The sequence below is a fragment of the Eublepharis macularius genome, chromosome 12, assembly GCF_028583425.1.
Source record: "Eublepharis macularius isolate TG4126 chromosome 12, MPM_Emac_v1.0, whole genome shotgun sequence".
Taxonomy (NCBI): Eukaryota; Metazoa; Chordata; class Lepidosauria; order Squamata; family Eublepharidae; genus Eublepharis; species Eublepharis macularius.
Window position 1 is genome coordinate 27,129,519 of NC_072801.1, and position 21,856 is coordinate 27,151,374.

General features: G+C 44.6%; 2 protein-coding genes and 1 non-coding gene across 5 annotated transcripts in view; 2 read left to right on the plus strand and 1 right to left on the minus strand.

Moving 5' to 3' along the window:
• The window catches only part of SLC5A10 (solute carrier family 5 member 10), a 111,865-nt gene that overhangs the window by 29,092 nt on the left and 60,917 nt on the right, over positions 1–21,856 (plus strand). For both annotated transcript variants that reach the window (XM_054992654.1, XM_054992655.1), the window contains exons 7-9: positions 1,331–1,411; positions 8,391–8,596; positions 14,966–15,101. In XM_054992654.1, coding sequence (XP_054848629.1) covers positions 1,331–1,411; positions 8,391–8,596; positions 14,966–15,101 — 423 coding nt within the window. The remainder of the gene's footprint in view (positions 1–1,330; positions 1,412–8,390; positions 8,597–14,965; positions 15,102–21,856) is intronic.
• TRNAA-UGC (transfer RNA alanine (anticodon UGC)) lies at positions 2,345–2,416 on the plus strand. Its single transcript has one exon. It is a non-coding gene; the product is annotated as a tRNA-Ala (tRNA).
• FAM83G (family with sequence similarity 83 member G) overlaps positions 8,440–21,856 on the minus strand; it is a 45,956-nt gene continuing 32,539 nt past the window's right edge. For both annotated transcript variants that reach the window (XM_054992653.1, XM_054992652.1), the window contains exon 5: positions 8,440–9,146. In XM_054992653.1, the coding sequence (XP_054848628.1) occupies positions 8,724–9,146 (423 nt within the window). In that variant the 3' untranslated portion in view covers positions 8,440–8,723. The remainder of the gene's footprint in view (positions 9,147–21,856) is intronic.

Here is a 21,856-nt window from a genome sequence, read left to right on the forward strand (position 1 = left end):
TGAGCAAGGCTGTTAATAATAGGAAGTTTTGGTGGCCATTAATTCATAGGGTTGCCATAAGTCAGAAGAGATTTGATGTTATATAATACACACACAGATAGAGCAGGGTCTCTGGTAGTAGGTTTAGGGGGCAGATTTTCAGTCTGTTTCCACAACTTCTTCAGCCATATACATAAAAAAACCTGCCCTGGAAGGAATTTGTCTGCATTTAGTGGGATGATAGGAAGATGGAGGAGCTGTGGGTCAGTGGCAAAGCATCCGCTTTGCACCCAAAACATCCCAGGTTCATTCATTCCCCAGCACCTCCAGTTCAAAGGATCTCAGTAGCTGTTGAGAAGAGCCTATCTGTGCATGGTCAAGTACATAGTTCTGAGTCTGTATTTAAAAAGTGCACATTTGTTCTCCTAGAAGGAGTTTGTCCTCCCAACAGGCAATTATGCTGTTCACAACTCTATGTTATTCACTGCAGCTAGGAGAACATTTCCCTGAAATAAGGATTCACATCTTAAGTTACTGATCTGGTTTTTATTGCCGAGTTGGATGTATGGGTTATTCCCTTGTTTGCTGATTTTGTAATCTCCCTTGAGTCTCATTAAGAAATTGTGGAATTCACAGTCAATGGATTTAGTGGTGGCCATGAGCGTGGATGGCTTTAATAATGGAGACAGATTCATTGAGCAGGTGTCTATCAGAGGCTTCTAGGCATGGTGACTAAAGGGAACTTCCACATTCAGAAGCAGTCAACCTCTGGATATCAGTGATAGGAGCAACCTCAGGTGAAGGCCTTTGCCTCAGTGCCCTGTTTGTTGGCCCTCCGGGGTAGCTGGTTGGCCACTATATGAAACAGGATGCTGGATTAGATGGACCACTGGTCTGATCCAGCATGGCTTTTCTTATGTTCTTAAGCAAGATGCACTATAAATTAAGTAAATAAAACAATTAAAGAAAATAAATCTAGTTCATTTTTCACTTTTTGAGATAGAAACAATAACTTCTGCTCTAGTGTCATCCAAAGTCTTTTTTCACACTTATGATTGAATAATTAACTGATAGTGTTAACTATTAGCCTAGTTGATTTCTTAAAAGGAGGAAGGGGTAAAAGGGGAAAGAGCCAAAATAATTGAGGATAAATCTCTTGAAAGTTGTGGCAGCTAAATGGAACATCTGTTTACAGAAACTCCTGGTTGGGGAATCCCCCTGCTTGGGTACCACCACTGAGAAGGCCCTGGGTCTTGTATCTACATGCCCATACCCCAGAAGGGGATGCTTCCAGACGGTGGTAACAATACATCCATCCTGATTGGGCATCCCTATTTTTTTCTTTTTACAGGTGGTTTGGCTGCTGTCATCTATACCGATACTCTACAAACCTTCATCATGATAGTTGGAGCCATCATTTTAGCAGTGATAGGTAAGGACCAGGACAGCTTTTTCCAACTTTCCTAATCCCCCAAGAGGAGAAGCAAAAGCACTCTCCCTTCTTTGGGCTTGTATGCAATTTTCCATGGAGGGGATTATCTAGTCCCTGCAATTGTGAGGCACAGGCTGGCCTTAAATAACAACAATAACAATAAAAATAATAACAACATTCGATTGATATACCGCCCTTCAGGACAACTTAATGCGCACTCAGAGCGGTTTACAAAGTATGTTATTATAATCCCCACAACAATCACCCTGTGAGGTGGGTGGGGCTGAGAAAGCTCCAGAGAGCTATGACTAGCCCAAGGTCACCCAGCTGGCTTCAAGTGGAGGAGTGGGGAATCAAACCCAGCTCTCCAGATTAGAGTCCTGCACTCTTAACCACTACACCAAACTGGGACTGGGGCCCCGATAACAGGAGGTGGATAGGGCAAGAGCTGGCCTCAAGGATGCTGCACCAGAAAAAGCCAAAAGCTTCAGCAGAGGAGTCTTCTTGGGAATCTGATTGCCTCCCACCCAGTCTGCAGTTTGAAGTGAGGCCCCAATTCTGGCAAAATTTAGAAATTTGTTCCTTGAGTAGGGATTTATGATGAGAAGCCAGAGCACATACTCATCATCCCTCAGCCGGACCATGTATCTAACATGGACTTGCAAAACTCTTGGGGTCTCAGTGGGGAGATTGGGTGTTTCCCTAGGAGGAGAAGTCCAATGCGGGGGGCGGCGTTCCCAATTCTCCATATTTCTTCATTGGAGTTTCCTCTTGGCTGATGGGCTTGGGGCTTTCTTTGAGGATCCTGTCTTGCCCTGGGTTTGGGGTATGGTGGGTCTGCTGGGGGATTCTTCTCTTCTGAGGAGATCTTGTCCTTGTTTAGGGCTGGCCTGGGTAGCTCTTAACAGGAAGTGGAAGTTGCGATTTTGGAAAGGGGATGTGGCTCAGTGGCAGAGCATCTGCTTTGCATGCAGAAGGTCCCAGATTCAATCTCTGGTATCTCCAGCTAAAAGGATCAGGCAGTAGGTCATGTTAAAGATCTCAGCCTGAAACCCTGAAAGACTACTTTATGTGTGATGTGTGTGGATGTCTCAGAAAAACAAGACAAACAGGAAGGACCCGGTGCTATTGTTTCTGTTCCATCTGCCCGCAACATCTGATACCATTCTGAGTAATGTGTGTGTGAGACATTCTGCAGATTTGTATCTGAAGGTTGGATTGTCCAGACACTTAACCTACTTTCACATCATAAATCCATGTTGTGTTTTTCATATGCTCATAGAATGTTCAAGGTTGTTCTTCCCTTGCGGGGGTTGTGAGCAGTAATGCACAATTTAATGTGTCTAGAGAAACAGGATGTTTCCTCCAAATAGCATCTTCAGTGCTGCCATATTTCAATATATATATATATAAAGAAACAGGATTCTTGCAGTACTTTTAAAGACTAACAGTCTAGCACAAGGTTCCATCTAACAGAGCCCCAATTCATCAAATGTATCTGAGGAAGTGGGCCCTAATCTAGTCCGCAAATGTTGATGCAAGGGAAAAAAAGACTTGAATGCAGCTACCCCCTTGAATTAATGCTGTTATAGATCTCTATGGTGCTGCTGTGATTGGGATGTTGTATATATTTGCAGTTGCCCCATCTTGAAAAAGTATATTGTTGAGATTGGAAAGGTACAGAAAAAGTTAAGAGCGGTGGGTTCGGTTCTAGGAGACCCAAGTTGGAATCTACAGTTCCATGGAGGCTAGTTTGGTCATCTTGGGCCAGTAAATAAATAAATACACTGAATGGTTAAGGCATCGGAGGACTGGTACTTTGAAAATAGAAGAGCCTTGCTGGATTTAATTCAAGACTCTGATGGAAATAGAATTCTGGACCTTTTGGTATGATCCAAACAAGCGGCTCTAAATGTCCATTTGCCATCTTTGAGAGCCATGTGTAGTGGTTAGAGTGCAGGACTAGGATCTGGGACCACCCAAGTTCAAAACCCTTGCCCTGCCATGGAAATTAGTTGGGTGACCTTGGGGCTGTCACTCTCAGCTTCACCTACCTCACAAGGTCGTCATGAGGATTAAATGGAGGGAGGGGAGAATGACATTGTAAGCTTCTTTGGGTCCTCACTGGAGTGAAAAATGGGGTAGATATCTAAGCATATGTATTAAACTGTTTCCAAAGGGAGTTTCCTACGTTCTAAATATTGTAGTGGTGACTTTGTGTGTGTTCCTTGTGTGAAGATCACAGGCCCTTTTATTGGGTACATGTTTTGTGACAGAACAAAAGATGGGCAACACAGCTTTTTCAGCTTTTAATTTTAAAAACTGTAAACCATTTCTTGGGAGGCTGTACAATCAGACAACCCTCCCCGCTCCCTGCCCCCAGCAATACAGATTCTGCCCTGGAAGGACACATCTAGCCAAGGTTTCAAAGAAGAACGTTGAGAACAGCAGCACAGCTTAAAACCTTTGTAACAAGGCAAAATCTTTTCTCTCCTTTACTGGTGTTGGATTAGGGTATTGCATTATTGTCCTGTGCAATTGCCCTCATTAGTGGGAGCAGTTCCTAGTTTCTGATGCCCATTCCCAGTCTTCCAGAAAGATCTGGAGGATTTTTTTTTAAAAACATGGCTAATGCAAGCTTCAAAAACTGTCCTTCCACACTCAGCTCTCTTCTCTGAATCCTGGCATAGGTGTAGTGTCTCAAGTGCATGAGAGCATTCTGCGCTATCAGGTTCACAGTTTGTGTCATGGATTGGGACCGGCCCCACTTAACCATATCATGTTTTTATTTTTTTAAATGCCAGCAGCATGGCTGGCTACACCCAACAGGCAGACCAGTGGTGGTTTTCCCAGATCAGGCTGGAAATCTAGGGTGTTAACCATAGTATTTATGTTCATTCCCACAGTCTACAGTTCAAACCTCGAAGCTCTCTCTCTTCATTGGTAGCCAGGTTGGGAGGTGTGCACTCCGAGCCATCTCTTAAGAAACTATGCTTCCTAATTTTTTTGTTTTGTTTTTGAGCCACAGGTTCTGGTACCTCACCAACTTAGGCTGTCCCCCTATGCCTAAGTGACTGTCACAGGTGCCTTTTAAGGGGCATGTGACCCACAGAGCCCAAATTTCTGGAAAGGTCTTGTGCACACAACTCCTGTTTGTTTCGATGGGACCTGTGCAGAAGAAGCTTAAGCCATGTGTTAATTACTGTATGAGTGCGGTCACTGGGATTTTCTGACTTAGTCACTACAATGTCTTGGGCTGGTCCCAGTCCTTGAAAAACCTAATTCTTCTGAGCATTTAAAAAAAAAAACCCAACAATGACAGGGCATGGCTGGTGCAGAGACAGTGCCTACACCCTGCTTGGGTGGCTCACCACTCAGTTGCTATGACGAGGCTTCAAAAAGACCTTAAATCATTAATTCCAGTTGGCGCCTGCCACAAAAGGCTATACATCCCTCCTGCAATCTCCTTGACATAATTCACTTTCTCCAAATGGTGGCCTTTTCTGTGGCATTTGTGGGGTGCTTCTAGCTCAGGGTTTGCCCATTTGGCAAAGGTGGACATTTTGTGTAGGGAAGCAGATAGTTTGCCCTGGAAGTACTGGCATGCCCGTGTGTGACTTCACGTGATTAGGTTCCTCGTATCCTCTGTTTCTGTCAGAAACTGGATACTTATTGAACATCTGAAGGCCTGGTCTGTGCCTGGAGGAGAAGGAGGTGGGAATTAGGTGGTAGATCGGACTGAACCGCTTCAGGATGCAGGAGAAGGATTGTGCAGGATCACACTTTGGAACGGTCTTCTATGTTAAAAACAGGTGTGTGCTAGTTTTCTGCTTGTAGGGACTTCTAATGGCTTCCCACAGCCAGAATCCCCCACCTGCAATCTGAAACAAAGAAGTCAATTCCTCCGCTTCTGGACTTTCCTACCTCCTTCTCCTGGTCGTGTGAGCCACACATCACAAGCCACTGGTCTGTCATGCTCTGTATTGAGTGGGCGTTAAGTCGTCCTGAAAGGCGGTGTATAAATCGAATGTTATTATTATTATATGCTCTATATTGTGTGTTCGCCAGCCTCCAGGTTGGGATTGGCGTTCTCCCACTATTACAACTGATCTCCAGACTACAAAAATCAGTTTCCATTGAGGAAATCACAGCTTCAGGGAGTGAACTCTATGGCATTACATTGCTGTTGAACTGCCTCCCTAGGTACAACCCCCAAATCTTCAGGAATTTCTCAAGCTTGTTTTTGGCAACCTTACCATATCATCCTCTTTGACCAGAAGCCGCTGTCTTAGATCTCAGGCTGGGAAAGATCTTTCCAACACCTGCTACATTTAACTGAAGAGGCCAGGGACTGAGCTTGGTGTATTCTGCGCTCAAGGTATACCATGGCCTCAAAATGTCTGCAGTTTGTTGATCCAGATTCTGGGTTTATTGTGAAATGGACTAGCCCACATTGGCAAACTTGAGAATGTTTCCCTTTCACAAGAGTAGTGTGAGCCGCAGTTGAGTCAGGAGCTGATCTTTTTCCAGGGAAGGAAGCATTGTGGTTGGAAGTGGATGAACCAAGTTCCCAGAGCATGTGTGTGTGTGTGTGTGTGTGTGTGTGTTTGTTTGTTTTCCTCTAAAAAAAAACCTAGGCATGTAGAAAACTGTTTCATCTTTGGGGTAATGTGATAGGAGGAGGAAAGAAGAGCGAGAAAAGTTTAAACTCCCTTCCCCTTGAGCTGCAGTCCCAACTTCCATTGGGTCCCCACATGCCTGGTGTTTGGAGAGGAAAAGAAACACTGTCCACAGCACCCCTTGTATCTTGCCAGGACGAACTGAGGGTATTCAAGGCTTGAAGGAAATTTACCTTGTACATCTTTGGAGATACTTTTCTTTATGGTGACACTTGATACGTGTTCCTCTAAAAAGAAAGGGTACAAATGCGTATGGAGCAGGGTGGTACAAGCTCCTAATCGAAGAGAAGTGCCGTAAAAATTAAATAAATAAAAGCAGATGTGGCCTACAGCAGTTTTAGCAATTCTAGGGCCCTGGGCAGAAATCAAGCATGGGCCCAAGAATCACTTCCACCTCCTGCCAAAAGTACCTCTCGCCACTGGGATCCACGAAAGGGGTGGCCCTTGCCCTGTGTGAGGAAGGTGGAAACCGCTGTTGCCTCTGGAAGCCAGCTGCCCAAGCCTTAGATGGGGCACGTGCAAGAGGCTGCCACCCTCTACTGGGCAGGGAGTTCAGATGGATAGAGACCCCCCCCACACACACACCCAGTGTGGGGCCTGGGACAGTTTCCCCTGTTGCCCCTTGGTCAAGACCAGCCCTGGATATTGCTAAAGATGAAAGTCTGGCCCCAATAGACCAGTGCTAGCCTCAAGATTTTTAAATTTTCTTTTATACTTATACCATTGTGCAACGAATGCATATAATTTTTTATTAATGGACCACCAACACACAAAATATTGAGCACTTGCTATTTTGTGGTGTTTTGGTGGGTCATAATAAGTATTGGGTTTAATATTATTGGGCACAGTTTCTCACACTGTCAGACATGAAAGACCTCCAGATTATGGCTCTTTTCATGCGAGATCAGGCATTAAAAACATTTTTTTTAAAATGTTCTCTGTCCTGGAATATGTTTGAACTGTAGTGCTGTTCAGTGAATTAGACTATGGACTTAATGGTCCCCTCTTTTAGATGGTAATATATGAAGTTACAGCCTTTTTGGGCTCCTCTGTTGAACTTCTGAGCTGGGAGCCCTGGAGTTCTGCTCCAAAGACCAGCTCTGGCAGCACCACTGATGAGAAATGTCTCTGATCATGTAAAGAATGCCTTCCCCCCCAAGTCAATGAATACTTGTTGAAAGCCCGCTGCAGTGCATTACTACTAAAGCAGAGCAGCGTCAAGAAAACAGATCCCCAACTAAGGGTCCCCAGCCTGATTGTGACAAACACATCATGTTGGCACTGCATGCAGGGTGTGCAGCTGCCATCAAAAACAGCAGCCCTGCCTCCCTTCCCAGTTCCTCTCTTGTGCAGCCAAATGTGTCGAAATGTGTTAAAGGTAAGCAGCAGCATCTTGATTTGGATGTGGAAACTAATCACCCACCAGTGAAATTCCCAGATCTCCTGTCCACGGGAGCCAGCCCAGTGTAGTGGTTAGGGTGTCAGACTGGGTTCTGGGAGACAAACTCTAAACTCAGTGACACTCACAGTGTACATTTGGCAAGACTCTTCAGGGGGCGGAAAGCCTGGCATCGGTAACCTTGCGCTCTGACTTTCTTGGCTCTCCTTGCTCTCCTTGATTGTAAACTTTAGCCTAATGGTATCTTGTCATGCATTTTGTTGTGCTGACGAGGGGAAAGCACAAGCTACTGTTCTGGCAACAGCGGCACATCTTTTTTAAAAGCGTAAGTTGCTGCTTAGGAACTTTTGTTCCCTTCAATACTAGCCATGCTGGGTCACCACAAAATGGTTTGAGAAACGCTTTTCTCATAGGAGGCAGAACTGTGCAAAATGTCTGCATAGAAGAGATTCTTTAATAAATAAGAATGCATCATTCTATGGAGTAGACTTTCCAATTTCCCTTTCTTGTTCCCACTCCTGCTTTCCTCTTTGCCCCAAATCCTTTGTAGATAGGGTTGCCAATTCTGGGTTGGGAAATTCCTGAAGATTTGGAGGGTAGAGCCTGGGGAGGGCAGGGGTTGGGAAGGGGAGGATGTCAGCAGGTTATAATACAATCGAATCCACCCTCTGGAGCAGTCATTTTCTGCAGACAAGTTGATCTCTATAGTCTGGCAATCAGTAGTAATTCCAGGAGATTTCCAGGCCCCGCCTGGGCATTGGCAACCCTACATGTAGAGACAGGTCTGATAAGAAACCAGTAAGGGGAATGCTCAAATATTAGCCTTTTCACCATCTGGCCATCTTGACATACCTGTTTGATTTTAATTGCACCTCCCCCTCCCTCCCCTTCTGCCTTTCAGCTTTTAACAAAATCGGTGGCTACCACAACCTGGAAGAGGCCTACTTAAATGCCATTCCATCCATGATTATCCCCAACACCACTTGCCACCTGCCCAGGTCTGATGCCATGCACCTTTTCCAGGATGCTCACTCTGAAGACTTGCCCTGGACCGGAATGACGTTTGGCCTCTCAGTTCTAGCCATGTGGTATTGGTGCACAGACCAGGTAAACAACATCACAGCTCCCCATCTCTCCACCAGCTTAACACACAATGGCAGGAGTTCTTTCCACAGGCTCCTGAACAATGGTGCTCAGTTTAGAAGACCCAGAGGGGACCTCTCTTCTCCAGGTTTTACTGGTCCTTGCGGCTGGTGGTTCCATGGGGTTTCCTCTTAGGATCAGACAGCTGGCATGCCCTGTTCTTCAGATGTTTGGATTGTGACAGTTTAGACAAGGGAATGCCCAGAGGTGTCCTTATTTCCTCCGATATCCTCTGGCTTTCTTGGAATGGGGACAGTGTGCTCCTGGTTGTTTTCGGGAAGCTACCTGTCCCTTGGAGGAGACGGCTGGGTTGGGTGTTTTTGCCAAGACCAAAGCCTTTGTTCGGCCAGTGCTGTTGACTGCCTGGGCCTGAGGGGTCCTTTTTAACTCTTGCTCCATCCCGTTGGTATTTTCTTTCTCCTGGGATTTTCCCCTGCTGTGCTGGTGGAATGCTGCTTTGCCCCCTTCCTGCGGACACTTGTACCCGGGATCCATAGCAGAAAAATTGTGGTCCCTGTTTACAGAGTAGAAAACAAACGATTTAGGATATTAAACTGTAGAGGTCTCCCACTTCATTTAGCATCTCCAAAAGGCATAGTCAAGATTGTTGGTCTCATACAGATACACAAGTGCACACAAGCACACACACACACACACAATTAAAATATATAATTGGGATCCAATATTGTTTATTGGTCACTATATGTATCCACAATCGCATACAAACAAATAATCTATATTTTTATTTTCTTTTTTCCATCAAGTTGCAGCTGACTTAGGATACCCCCTCTAGAGTTTTCAAGGCAAGAGACAGAGGTCATTTGCCATTTCTTGCTGGACTTTTTCAATGGTTCCCCCATCCAAATACTAACCAGAGCCAACCCTGTTTAGCTTCCATAATATAACAAGATCAGGCTAGCCTGGGCTGTCCTGGTCAGGGCACAGATGATCTTATGTGTATGCTGACAGAGAGGAACTCTTCTAGAGTTGAATCCATATGTAAGAGTCAGTAGGAATCTAAGATTCCATTCTTGGGCCTTTATAAGAATGATCCTTTCTGGTCAGCTCAACCTATCCATGTGATATAAGGTCATTTAGGTTGAGGGGGCAAAACATTTGAACGACAAGCACCTGGTTCAGTTCTCCAAGCCATGAACTTGCTAGACAGCCTTAGTCACGCAGCTGACATCCTAGCCTCAGCCACATATGTGGCAATGAATAACACAAGCCTATGTAACAAAGATGGAAGATTATCTCTGGAGTACTAGTTTGCTTGTGTCAGCAGCAGAGGAAGTCTTACTTTCCTGTCGGGTTGTGAACCTTTTTGAACCATCTGATGCACCTTTGGTCAACAGAATTACTTGAATATCATGTGTGGAAGGCCTTAAATCCACCATGGTACTGTATAAATGTTAAGCAGTTTTATAATAATAATAATTTATATAAACGTTAGTTACTTTAACACTGGCCAGGCCCAATAGGCCTTGTCATCTGTAATGCAAGAATCTTTGAGCTGGAGAGACTTTCTGCATGTTGAAACAGCCAAGCACAATATCAAATATTTAGACAGTAATGCAGAACTATTAGGGTGCCACACCTGATCAGCAAACAGGATCCAAAACAGAAGCCCGGGAGAGGTTTGGATGTCACTAGAAAGCAAGCTTTATCTTTTCCTTCTTGGTACAACAGTTCTGTTGTTTTTACTATGCGAGCCAGTGTGGTGTAGTGAGTGATTAGAGTATCAGGCTAAGATCTGGGAGACCCACGTTCGAATCTCCACTCTGACAGGGAAGCTTTCTGGGTGATCTTGAGCCAGTTATACTGTCTCAGCCTAACCTACTTCACAGGGTTGTGAGGATAAAATGAAAGAGAGGATGATGATATAAGCCGTGTTGGATCTCCATTGGGCATAACGGCAAGATGTGCACAGTGGGCATGGCTTCCTCAGCCTTTCTGGAATTGTATATTTCTCATGTCTCTGTGTATGTCAGTGTAGCATGTCATGAATCACCTGGGCTTAGCTACTCTGCCATGGAAAGGCCTGACAAAGATGGCATTGTCTGTTCATGCCCCCAAATGGAGTGAATCACACACTTCCTTTGAGTCACAGGTTGACAGGAACGTCATTAAGCATTCATGCTCGGCATCTCCTGAACTCGCTGGGTGGGAGGAAGGGGACATCAGAAGGCCCGGTGAATGTTGCACTGTTTTCCTTCTGTGGAATGGGGACAAGAGCACAACAGCCTTGTGAGTAAGGCATGGGATGGGTTGCTTTAATGATGCCTTGGTGCGGCTTTGAAGATGGTGATGGCATCTGAGCATTCTTTGTTTACAAGGCTTGCAAACAGCTTAAGCTGGGCAGTACTGAGAGCTAGTGTGGTGTAGTGCTAACAGGGTCAGTCTAGGATCTGGAAGACCTAGGTTTGAATCCCTGCTCTGCTATAGAAGCTCATTGAGTGTCCCCAGGCCAGTTGTACACTCTTGTTCTAACCACAAGGCTGTTGTCAGAATAAAATGGAGGAGAGGAGAATGTTGGCAATTGCTTTGGTTCCCCTTTGGGGAGAAAAGTGGAATGTAAATGACATCAATTCCTTTTCACGGCCAGCTATAAGCTTGATTACACTTTCCTGCTATGCACATTGGAGATCTTATAACTGTTGAGATCAGGCAAGGAATATAGCCCTAATATGCTTTGCTGCGCTATCTTGTCCATAATCTCCTGTCCTCAAAACAAAAATGATCTGGAATGTAAAATGTTTGTGACATTTCAAAACCGCCTGGTAGGTGGAGCTTGAGAGATGAAGGCTTGGGGAGCACCTCCACTCTCTTTGCTCTTTCCACCAGGCCCTCCAAACAGAAGCACTCATAGGAAGATGGGAAGCCTGCTTTCTATCACTTTCTGCAGCTAAAAATCTAGGCCCATTTTGAAACTCCATTGGGGGTGGGGGGTGACTTTGCACCTCTGCTGGTGATAGCTTTGCATTGACATACTGCTTCCCATTCATGATCTTAGCTAACAGTCTCTAAGGTAGGCAGCTTATTCTGCAGATGATTATGGGGGGGTGCAGTATGGGTGGAGGCTGGGAGAAACACAGGCTTGCCTAAGGCCACCTAAGATGCAAAGAGAGACACACCCTCCGTGGTTTCACAGATGAAAAGAGAACATGCCAAGGATCATTTGCAAGCCCCACACCCTCTGCAAGTAGATATTGCTGACGGGTGACTTTCTCCCTGTTGTGTATTATGCTGTAGGTTGCCATAGCTTGACTAAAAGATATATGTCTTATATATACATCTATATATTATTATATCTATATCTATTACAAATAACCTTTCTTCAGTATGTTCTTATGCCACAATGACTAAAAAGAACCTCCACATCTGGAGGCATTCAACCTCTGAATCCAAGTGCTAGATGGAAACATGGCTTACCTTCTGCCGCTCCATGCCGCAATGTCGTGGCTCGTCCTGGGGCAAATGCAAAATATCACACGAGTTTTGTGCGACGTTGCGCAAAACTCGTGCGAGAAAACGCGATATTTCGTGTTTTCCCCGGCACGAGCCGCGACGTTGCGGCATGGAGCGGCAGAAGGTAAGCCATCTGGAAATGGCCCTGGGGAGGGCCTCAATCTCTATGCCCAGTTTTGTGGTCCCTCCAGGGCAACTGGTTGGCCTCTGTATGAAATAGCACCCTGAACCAGGTGGACCACTGAGCTGATGTTCTTTTGATGATCTTAGGTTATTTAAAATATACCTCTGCAGTTGCAGTATGTCAAATGGCAGGCTGTATGCTGCAGGTCAATTTTTATTGTTCATGAGCATACATTTACAGACACGTGCACTTAGACACAACATGCATCTATTCCCGACTCAGAGACTAAACTTCTAGACACTGGGAAGGGGGGGATAGACCCTCAAGAAGGACAGCTCTGGCAATGCTAATAAAAATTTTTGCATTCCTAAAAGGTATTTTTGGCATCCCTAAATGGGACACAATAGGGATCGGAAAAACAGGGACTGTTACTGGTAAACCGGGAGATTAAATTATATGTAAAGCTAATGGATGCAAGGTCCAGTTCTGGACTTTTTAACATAATGAGGGAGATGATTTAAAGCATCCAGAGTATGTGGGAGGAAGGGGAGCTCCCCATTCTTGCCCACAGTTTCCCCTAGAAGTGCTTTTCTCCAGCTGTTACTCTTGCAACAGGGCTTACTTACAGCCTCAGAGATTCTGTTGGTGCTGTTTTTGTATTCTTTTCACTCTACCTGTTTCCCTGGCTTTTGCTCACAGCTCTGCCACTGTCCCATGCAGTCTGGCGCTGCGTGGATTTGAACATAAAGACTTCCTCATTTGCAGCACATAGACACACTGCAGAATAGCTTTTGATGATGATCAGTGTAGGTGAAGCACTTCTAAATATTTTTCTCCCCCTACTCCTCATATTGCCTGCCATATTTTTAAATCTTAAAATCCCAGCTGCTGGTGATGTCTTGCGGCATTTTTGGTTTGTCTTGATAATCATTTTGATCACTTGATTTTATTCTGTTTATATCCAGTGGGACGCCTTGCAGACTAAGCTGAGAGGTGGCACAAAAATGCTTTGAATGAATGAATAAGTAAATCAGAGGAGCACTGCTGGATCAGACCAAATGTCTTTTGGGTCTAGTACCCTGTTCCCCCACCATGGACAACCAGACCCCCTAGAATGACCTGAAGTAGGGGTTCTGAGGGGGTCAAAGGGCCACCCAGTTGTTAACTCCCCACAATTGTTTTCTGAACATGGAGGGTCCCATTCAGCTATTATGGCTAACTGCTATTGATGGACATATCTGATCCCTCTTTAATGTCATTGAAGTTAGTGACTGTCATTAAATCCTGTGGCAGTGAGTTCCACAGGTTAATTATGATGCCATGGACAGTTTTCTTTCTGATGTATTTCTGTTTTTTTGACATCGTCTTTACTGGAAGCCCCTGAGTCGCTTGCGTTACGGAAGACAGAGAAAATCTTTGCACACATTTTGTAATTTGATCACTTCTTATTTCCCATTAGGTCATTTTCCTAAGCCCCATACTCTTGAACCAAAGGTGTTCCAACCCCTTGGTCTGTTTGGATTCCCTTTTCTATACCCTTTTCCAGTTCTACAATAAATACTTGAGTATACATATATACATAAATAAATACTAATTGGTAACATCATGATTCAAACAACTGGGTAATTCTGAATTTTTTTATGAAGCATCCCATCCCACCTCTTTTGAAAATAAGCAGTTCTTGAAAGCCGGTTTAGATGAAGCCTTTGCATAGGAAAGGATGCTGTTCAAGGTTGGAAGGAGATAAAGACCCTATTCCGAAGTCCTTGGATATAGCGCTTTGAATCCTAGTCCATATTCCAGGGTGTTTGTAAGCTGTCTTTTCCAAGAAGCACAAACCTAACCTACCTTTCAGGGTTGTTGTGAGAATTAAATAAAAAGGAGAATGATGTAAACAGCTTTGGATCTCCATTGGGGAGAAAGGTGGGGTATAAATGAAGTAAATAAATAAATACAAATAACATCATTGGGTACTGAGTTCTGTTTCCTTTAAAAATGAAGATTCAAGTTTCTAGCCCCTTTGAGTGTCTTAGCTCAGATGTCACTTTTTTTTTAGCACAGAGCAGGCAGAAACCTTGCTGGAACCAGTTCACATCAGTTTTGCAATTGGTCCTATTCATTATATAGTGGGGACATAACTGCTGGGAGAGGAGAAAGCCTTGTTTAAAGTGGCAGAGCATATGATGGGTATGTGTGGGGTTGATAGGCATCAATCTTGAGCCCGTGACAGTTCCTCAGTCTTGTTTGGCCTCCTGTTTCCTCTCCAGCTCTGTTAAAGCAAAACTGAAATCTGGTTTGCTATAGCAGGTGGGAAGGTTTGAAAAAGAGTTGTGGAAGGAGGAAGCACGGAGCTCACTTGCTATATTTTGCTGTTGCGTTGTAGATTTTCAAGGGACAGGCATGATCCAGGAGCCCAGGGACCCCACTCTGCCATGGAAGCTTTCTGGGTGATCTTGGGTTAGTTACACTCTCTCCGCCTTACCTATTTTACAAGGTGATTGTTGTAAAGATAAAATGGCAAAGAGAAAAGTATTGTAAGCCATTTTGAGCTCCCCTTTGGGGAAAAAAGTAGGGTGTAAATGAAAACAAGCAAATAAAAAAAATTACTGATTTTTGCTTGTCACTTTTGAGTGTACAAACGAAAAAGCAGCTAGCATCTATACAATAATATCAAGGCCACGTGTGAACTTTGGGACAAAGTAACCACAACCTTCATTTCAATGAATCTCTTTTTCTGGTAGGTCATTGTCCAAAGATCTCTGTCTGCAAAAGATCTGAACCACGCCAAGGCTGGATCTATTCTCGCCAGCTATTTAAAAATGCTGCCAATGATTGTCATCATCATTCCCGGAATGATTAGCCGGATCCTATATCCAGGTAACTCAAGGAGAAGATAACAGAAATTCCTTTTTTAAAAAATGGTATGGTCTATCCACTCTTTTAAAAAAAAAAAAAAGAAGAAGATGATGCATTGTAAGTTCAGTAGGAATGTTAGGCTGTTTTTAATCAGCTGGAATTCACAAATTGTCCCATTGCAATGTGGCTTTTAACCGCCGCCCCGCCAATAACTTCGAAGTCTTCCCTACAATATCATGCCATTGTTAGTGGTTTAACCTCTGTCAAATCACTAGATTAGCTTCTCTTTTGCCTGTGACTTGTCAAAGACAAGAACTTCTTTATCTAATGCTCATGGGGAATGTGAGTTGCTGGTTAATCAGAAGTATCGGAAACTCAACCTCAGGGCTTTTTTTCTGGGAAAAGAGGTGGTGGAACTCAGTGGGTTGCCCTTGGAGAAAATGGTCACATGGCTGGTGGCCCCGCCCCCAGTTCTCCAGACAGAAGGGAGTTTAGATTGCCCTCTGCACCACTTCAGCATGGAGTGCAATCTAAACTCTCCTCTGTCTGGAGACCAGGGGGCGGGGCCACCAGCCATGTGACCATTTTCAAGAGGTTCCGGAACTCCATTCCACCGCGTTCCAGCTGAAAAAAAGCCCTGCTCAAGCTACTTGCTCTGTTTTCCTACCCAGAGAAAAGCTCAGTGACCAAAACCCAACCACTTTTGGAACACCACGGAGACAGCCCCCATGCCTGGTGGGATTTCCTCCCATCCATGGCAGTATCCTATACAGCAGGCAGACAAATGGATCAGCTTCCAGGGACCCTCACTGGTAGAACTGATTCCCAACAGCTTGAGGCTGGCTGAGGGAGGAATAAGGCACCTAAAAATGACATCAGCTGGCAGTGCTGGCTGTCAGAAGCCCAGCAATGGCCAGAGCCATCAAACACGTTGACTGGAAAAGTGGAAGTATGAGCTCCCAAAGATAACATGGACTTGGTAGCTGAAGGAATGGACTTGCCCTCTGGGCAGTGCTGGTTAATTGAGAGTTTTGGGTAATCAAATGATGGATAACCAAGCCTTTTGCCATAATTCTCCCCTGCTCCATCTCGATTGTCCTTGACCTTTCCTATCGTATCTGCTTGGCAGTCTCAGTTTTGGTGTGCTTCACAGTGCCGGTTGTGTTGCTTGACGTATCTTAAAGCAGGTGGATTTAAGTTGCGGCCCGGATGGCGCTAGGGAAAATGCTTTTAAAAACCAAGGCTTCCGAATGTGGTTTTAGACTGCAACCTGAACAAATGCTGAGTTACTCAGAAGTAAATCCTTGTTGATTCATTATGTGGGTTTTACTGACTGATGAGTGAAACAATAATCATGCAGAAGCTAGCCGCATTTTCTTGCGTTTACATGGAAGGTACCATACCCGTCTTATAAGGGAAGAATGTAAGAAGGGAGGAATACCATTTCAGAGAGAGTCATGGCTTCCCACAACGTATGGAAAAATAATAATTTTGTTAAAAGGTTCTTAATTAACTGACTAATCCCATTAATTGCCCATGAATTAACTGACTAATCATTTACAGTCCTGTTCATAAGATCAGGATATGTGTGGGCCGTTAACTACAGTGCATATTGCCTGGTTAAGGAACGAAAATTCTGCTGCTGAGGAAAAGTGATACGATGTGAAAAGCTTGTTTATCAGTTATTTAGTTATCTGTTTCAGGTAGTCATTCCAGGGGAGTAGGGAGAGCAAACAAGTACACCTGATACTTCACCCTTAAGAGTTGTGCCTGAGTGTGTCCTCTTTCTCCAATTTAATTACATATTTCTCTTGCATTTCAAGCCTAGCTTTATAGTCATAAGGGCTAGAAACTTTTTTTTACTTGCACAAGAAAAGCATCTAGTACAAATTTCTTCACTTGTGTAGCATGATGGTGGAATGCACACAGCTCTCAGGTAGGATAATTTTTTCTTAACAGTGCTGGAGGCAGTTTGAGAATTGTATGATTTATTTATTGAAAATGTTTGTACTCCACACTCTCAATAAAAAAAAATATATTTCTAAGGTGACTTGCAACATCTATCCAAACAATAAAACAAACTGCTAAAACAATTGAATAACATCAGCAGTGGCACAAAAAAAAAACAGCAGTAAAATCACTAATACAACAGTAACTTGAAGAGACAATCTCGAATAAAATAGCACTGTCCCAACTGTCAATAAATAGCAGAAAAGTAAACAGCGGTAAAACCAGACGATAGTGCTGGTTAAAAGGCAGAAATGGCAGTGTGGAAATAGAAAAACAATACCATAAAAGACCTGGGATGATTAAAAAAAAATAAAGAGAGCAATGGCAGCTGGATTTCTGTGGGCAAGGAATTACAGTCTTTGATGCCACAACAGAAAAATCCCTGTCTGGTGCTCTCCCACCTCCTGAAAATGGAGGACTTGGGTGCTGGGCCTCCAAAGCAGATCTGAGGAATCGGGCAGGTGAATGTGGCAGAAGTCAGTGCCCATAAAACACCCTTCATTCAGACCCTTTAGGGTTTTCCCTAGAAAGCCGCCACTGTTTTTGCCTTTAGTGACTGTATTCCAGAGATCCACACAGGGTAGGGTAGCCTAATTTGGTGCCCCTAAAAATATCTTGCTGCTTCCCAAAGCAGCTTGTCCAACAGATACACATCGAACCATTCATAAGAGGAATGCCATGTGTAACAAATTAGATTTATTGAAGTGGATTTATTGGAGGAGTCCATATTTACCGGGGTGGTGAGGGGAGTGGAAGAAATATCCTGTGAAACTGCAATTTATTGTAGGGCCACAGAATTGCTCTTCAGACATGCTTCTTATTTAACATTAACTCCATGGTTGTTTTTAAAGGGCTTCTGTTCCCCATGATGACGGGCATCTTGTGCGAGCACTAATAAGCTCCTTGAAAGATTGCCAGCAATCACCTGACCCAGTAAAGGAAGACGCGCTGGCTCTGCGGACACGGCATCAGAACTTCAAAGCATTTGGCACACCCAGCCTTGCAAAATTTTACCATACCAAGGCAAATTTGAAATACCATTAACTTCTTAGGTGGTAAAAAGCAAGCAGACAGTGTTTATAGCTTGGACTCATTTCTTTTCATCTACAATGCCACGCTGTAACATAATCTACAGCCTATGGCCCTAAGCATGCTTGCTGGCAGTAAGGCTGCGATAGGTTGTACAAGCAATCTTTCTGTGAAAATCAGCATGGCGTGCACAATGGTTAAGGGTTTTGGACTAGGATATGGGAAACCCGGGTTTGAATCTCCACTCTGTCATGGATGCTTACTGGTAATCTTGGGCCAGTCACACTGTCTCATCTTAACCTACCTCACAGGGTAGTTGTTATAAAAATGGAAAGTGGGAGAATGGTGTCTGTCACTTTGGGTCTCCATTGTGGGGGAAAGCAGGCTATTAATATAAATAAATGTTGCCTTGAAATCCTGAGGACAGTGCCAAGAGGCTGGTGAGACATCTGAGAACAGAAATTATATGTTCTAAATCTTTTTTTTTCAATTAAAAAAATTCCTTAGCAGTCAAAGCATGTAAGCATTTTGTTGTGAAGGCATTTGGCCACGAGGAGAAGTTCAGAAGGTCACTAAAGAGGTAAAGGTAAAGGTAGTCCCCTGTGCAAGCACCAAGTCATTACTGACCCATGGGGGGACGTCGCACCATGACGTTTTCTTGGCAGATTTTTTACGGGGTGGTTTGCCATTGCCTTCCCCAGTCATCTACACTTTACCCCCAGGAAACTGGGTTCTCATTTTACCGACCTCGGAAGGATGGAAGGCTGAGTCAACCTTGAGCCAGCTACCTGAACCCAGCTTCCGCCGGGATCAAGGAGAGAAATGGTGGAAGTTTATAAAATAATTCACAGTTTGGAAAAAGTATATCGTGTGTGTTTTTTCTGCCCCTTTCAAACACTAAAATTCAGGTGGTTGTTGTAGATTTTCTGGGCTGTATAGCCGTGGTCTTGGCATTGTAGTTCCTGACGTTTCGCCAGCAGCTGTGGCTGGCATCTTCAGAGGTGTAGCACCAAAAGACAGAGATCTCTCAGTGTCACAGTCTCTGAGAGAGATCTCTGTCTTTTGGTGCTACACCTCTGAAGATGCCAGCCACAGCTGCTGGCGAAACGACAGGAACTACAATGCCAAGATCACGGCTATACAGCCCGGAAAATCCACAACAACTATCGTTCTCCGGCTGTGAAAGCCTTCGACAATATACTAAAATTCAGCATCACCCAATGAGGTCGATCCGAATTCAATTCAATTCAGACAAAGGGATGCTGTTTTCCCACCATGCATCAAGTTTTCAAATTCGGCACATCAGGATGTTGTGAGCGCCACTTAGACAGCTTTGAAGGGGGATTAGATCTATCTGTTGAAGATGAGAGAAAGGTCTTTCAACTGCTATTAGTCAGGAGGAGCGCTAAATCAAACCTCCCTCTTCAATCCACACCTGAACATCAGGTGCTTGGGGCTGAACTAAACAGGCCATTGCCTTCATGCAATGCTGAGGGGCTCTCCAAACACATCCAGCTGGCTACATTGGGAAAAGGATACTAGACTATATGGGCCTTGGGGCCTTAGAATCCTTCGGGCTTCCTCTTATGCCTTTAATCAGCAGTAGTTCAGCAAGCACAACCCACCTCTGCCCACTGCCTGCTCCACTGGCCTCGAATAGCTAATGGGCCTTCCTTCCTCACTCCCAACAGGTATCTTTAAACACTGTGTAACAAGCTGTGCATGCCCAGTAGGGTCTCCTGAATTCTCACAAGAGGTGTTTGGGATGCTCTATTGTGCATGCGTGGGTTTATAGAAACCTTGGGGCGAATGAGGAAGGGGTGGGGGATTAGCTATTCTAGCTGTGGCATTGGGGTGAAGCAGGGGTGGCATAGGGCTTCCAACTTCCAGCTGGGGCTTGGAGTTCTCCCAGAATTTCCACTGAGATCCAGACTACGGAGATCGCTTCCCCTGGAGAAAATGGCAGCTTTGAAAGGCAGACTATATCATAGATTTAAAACCCTCCTCAAGCTCCCTCCTTTACAGGCACCATCCCCAACTCTTCAGGAAGTTCCCAGACTGGATTTGGTAACCCACAGGGGGTGTATCCTGCCTTCAAATCTACATCTCCCCGGACCACTGGCTCACTACGCATTATTATACTGCTGGTCTGGTCTTATTAGCATTTATAGTTGTTTTTTTGGTTGTTTTTTTGCTGTTTGCTGCTCTTAGGATGTTTTTATTTCTTGCTGAATTGGGACAGGCCTTGGGGACATGGTTTTGACACTGACACTTGCAATAGTTGCAGAATGCAGACTTATGGGGCCCCTCTTGGGCTGGGCTAGAAACGTACAACTAGACAAACGGGCTGCTGCAGTGTTGACAAACAGATGCTGTTCTTCCTGTTTTACGGAATGGTCACCGGCCTGCTCTTGAGTAATGATGCACACACTTGAAAAGGAATCCAACAGTCACCGCCGAGAAGGGCATGTTTCTGTTTGTAGGCTGTGCTATGCCTCAGCTTTGTGATGATGCTAATTCCACGTTGTTGAACAGGCTCAGGACCAAGCTTGCCTGAGGTTCCTCCCTGGATCTCTGAACCCTGATCAGTTTCCCCTTGAACCTAACTGTCTCTTCTCATTTGGGGTGGTGGGTGGAATAAATCTAGAGACAGTGCTGGGGCTACAGACACTGTGGGGTGGGGGCATTTTGCAATATTTGGGCAACAAAACATGATGAGTGTTTTGAAGGAAAGATGAGGCCTAATGGGTGTTGGCTCGCAAGAGGTGTGAAGTGAATTTGGGGACTGGCAGACATATTGCCTCTGGTCTTTTGACTGAGCAATTACATTGTAATCTTCCCTGTGAGAGAACCGGGGAATTCAACAAGGGAAGGGCTAGAAGAAAATCTCAGAACTTCTTCCGGGTGATTCACCAACAAGTCTTCTACCCTTCCAGCATCCAGACCCACCATCATCCTTCTGGCTAATTGAACTTCTCATTCAGAGCTCATTTACTTTATGCTGAGATGATCCTTCAAGTCGGTTGAATCACTGCGTCGCTTATATCATTACAGTTTTTTGCCTGATTTAATCTGATGTGGCTTTGGACCATCCGGGATTCCTCTTACAATTCCCCCTCCCTCATCAGAGCATATTCGATAGCATAAAACTATGATTGTGAGTCGCCTCAAGCAGGTCTGGAAAAGCGGCCATACCCATTTTCTGAACAAATTTGTGGGAGGCAGGGGTGTGTGCATGTGTGTGAATTTTGCAATCCTTTGCGAGCACACAGCAATCCAGGTAACCCAGATACTGTGAGCAAGTCTGATAAACATACCCTGGAATCAATGATAGTCGATTCAGGAGGATCAATATTGCAAGAGCGGCAAGATAGATCTTGCAAAGGGGTGCTGCTTTCCTTATGACAATGCAAGCACAGGCGCTTTGCCAGAAAAAAAGGTGGTAGCTCACAATGCATACTGATTGTGTGTGACTCAGTCCAAGAATTCTTACAAAGCAGGTGCCTGAAATCTACCTTTAGGATGAGTTCACACAGTCACAACTTCTAGAGTCTGAAGCCTGCTGTTGAGTCCTCAGCTGGGTTTATGGTGTGTGTGTGGGGGGATTATTAGCCTCAGATGATTGGAGTCATTCTGGACTCCCTGCATCAAGGATTGAGGCCCGAGTTGTAAACAGCCACTCGCTTGGTCACCCAGGTGGCTAGATAAGATACTTCTATAACTTCCCAAAAGTATGC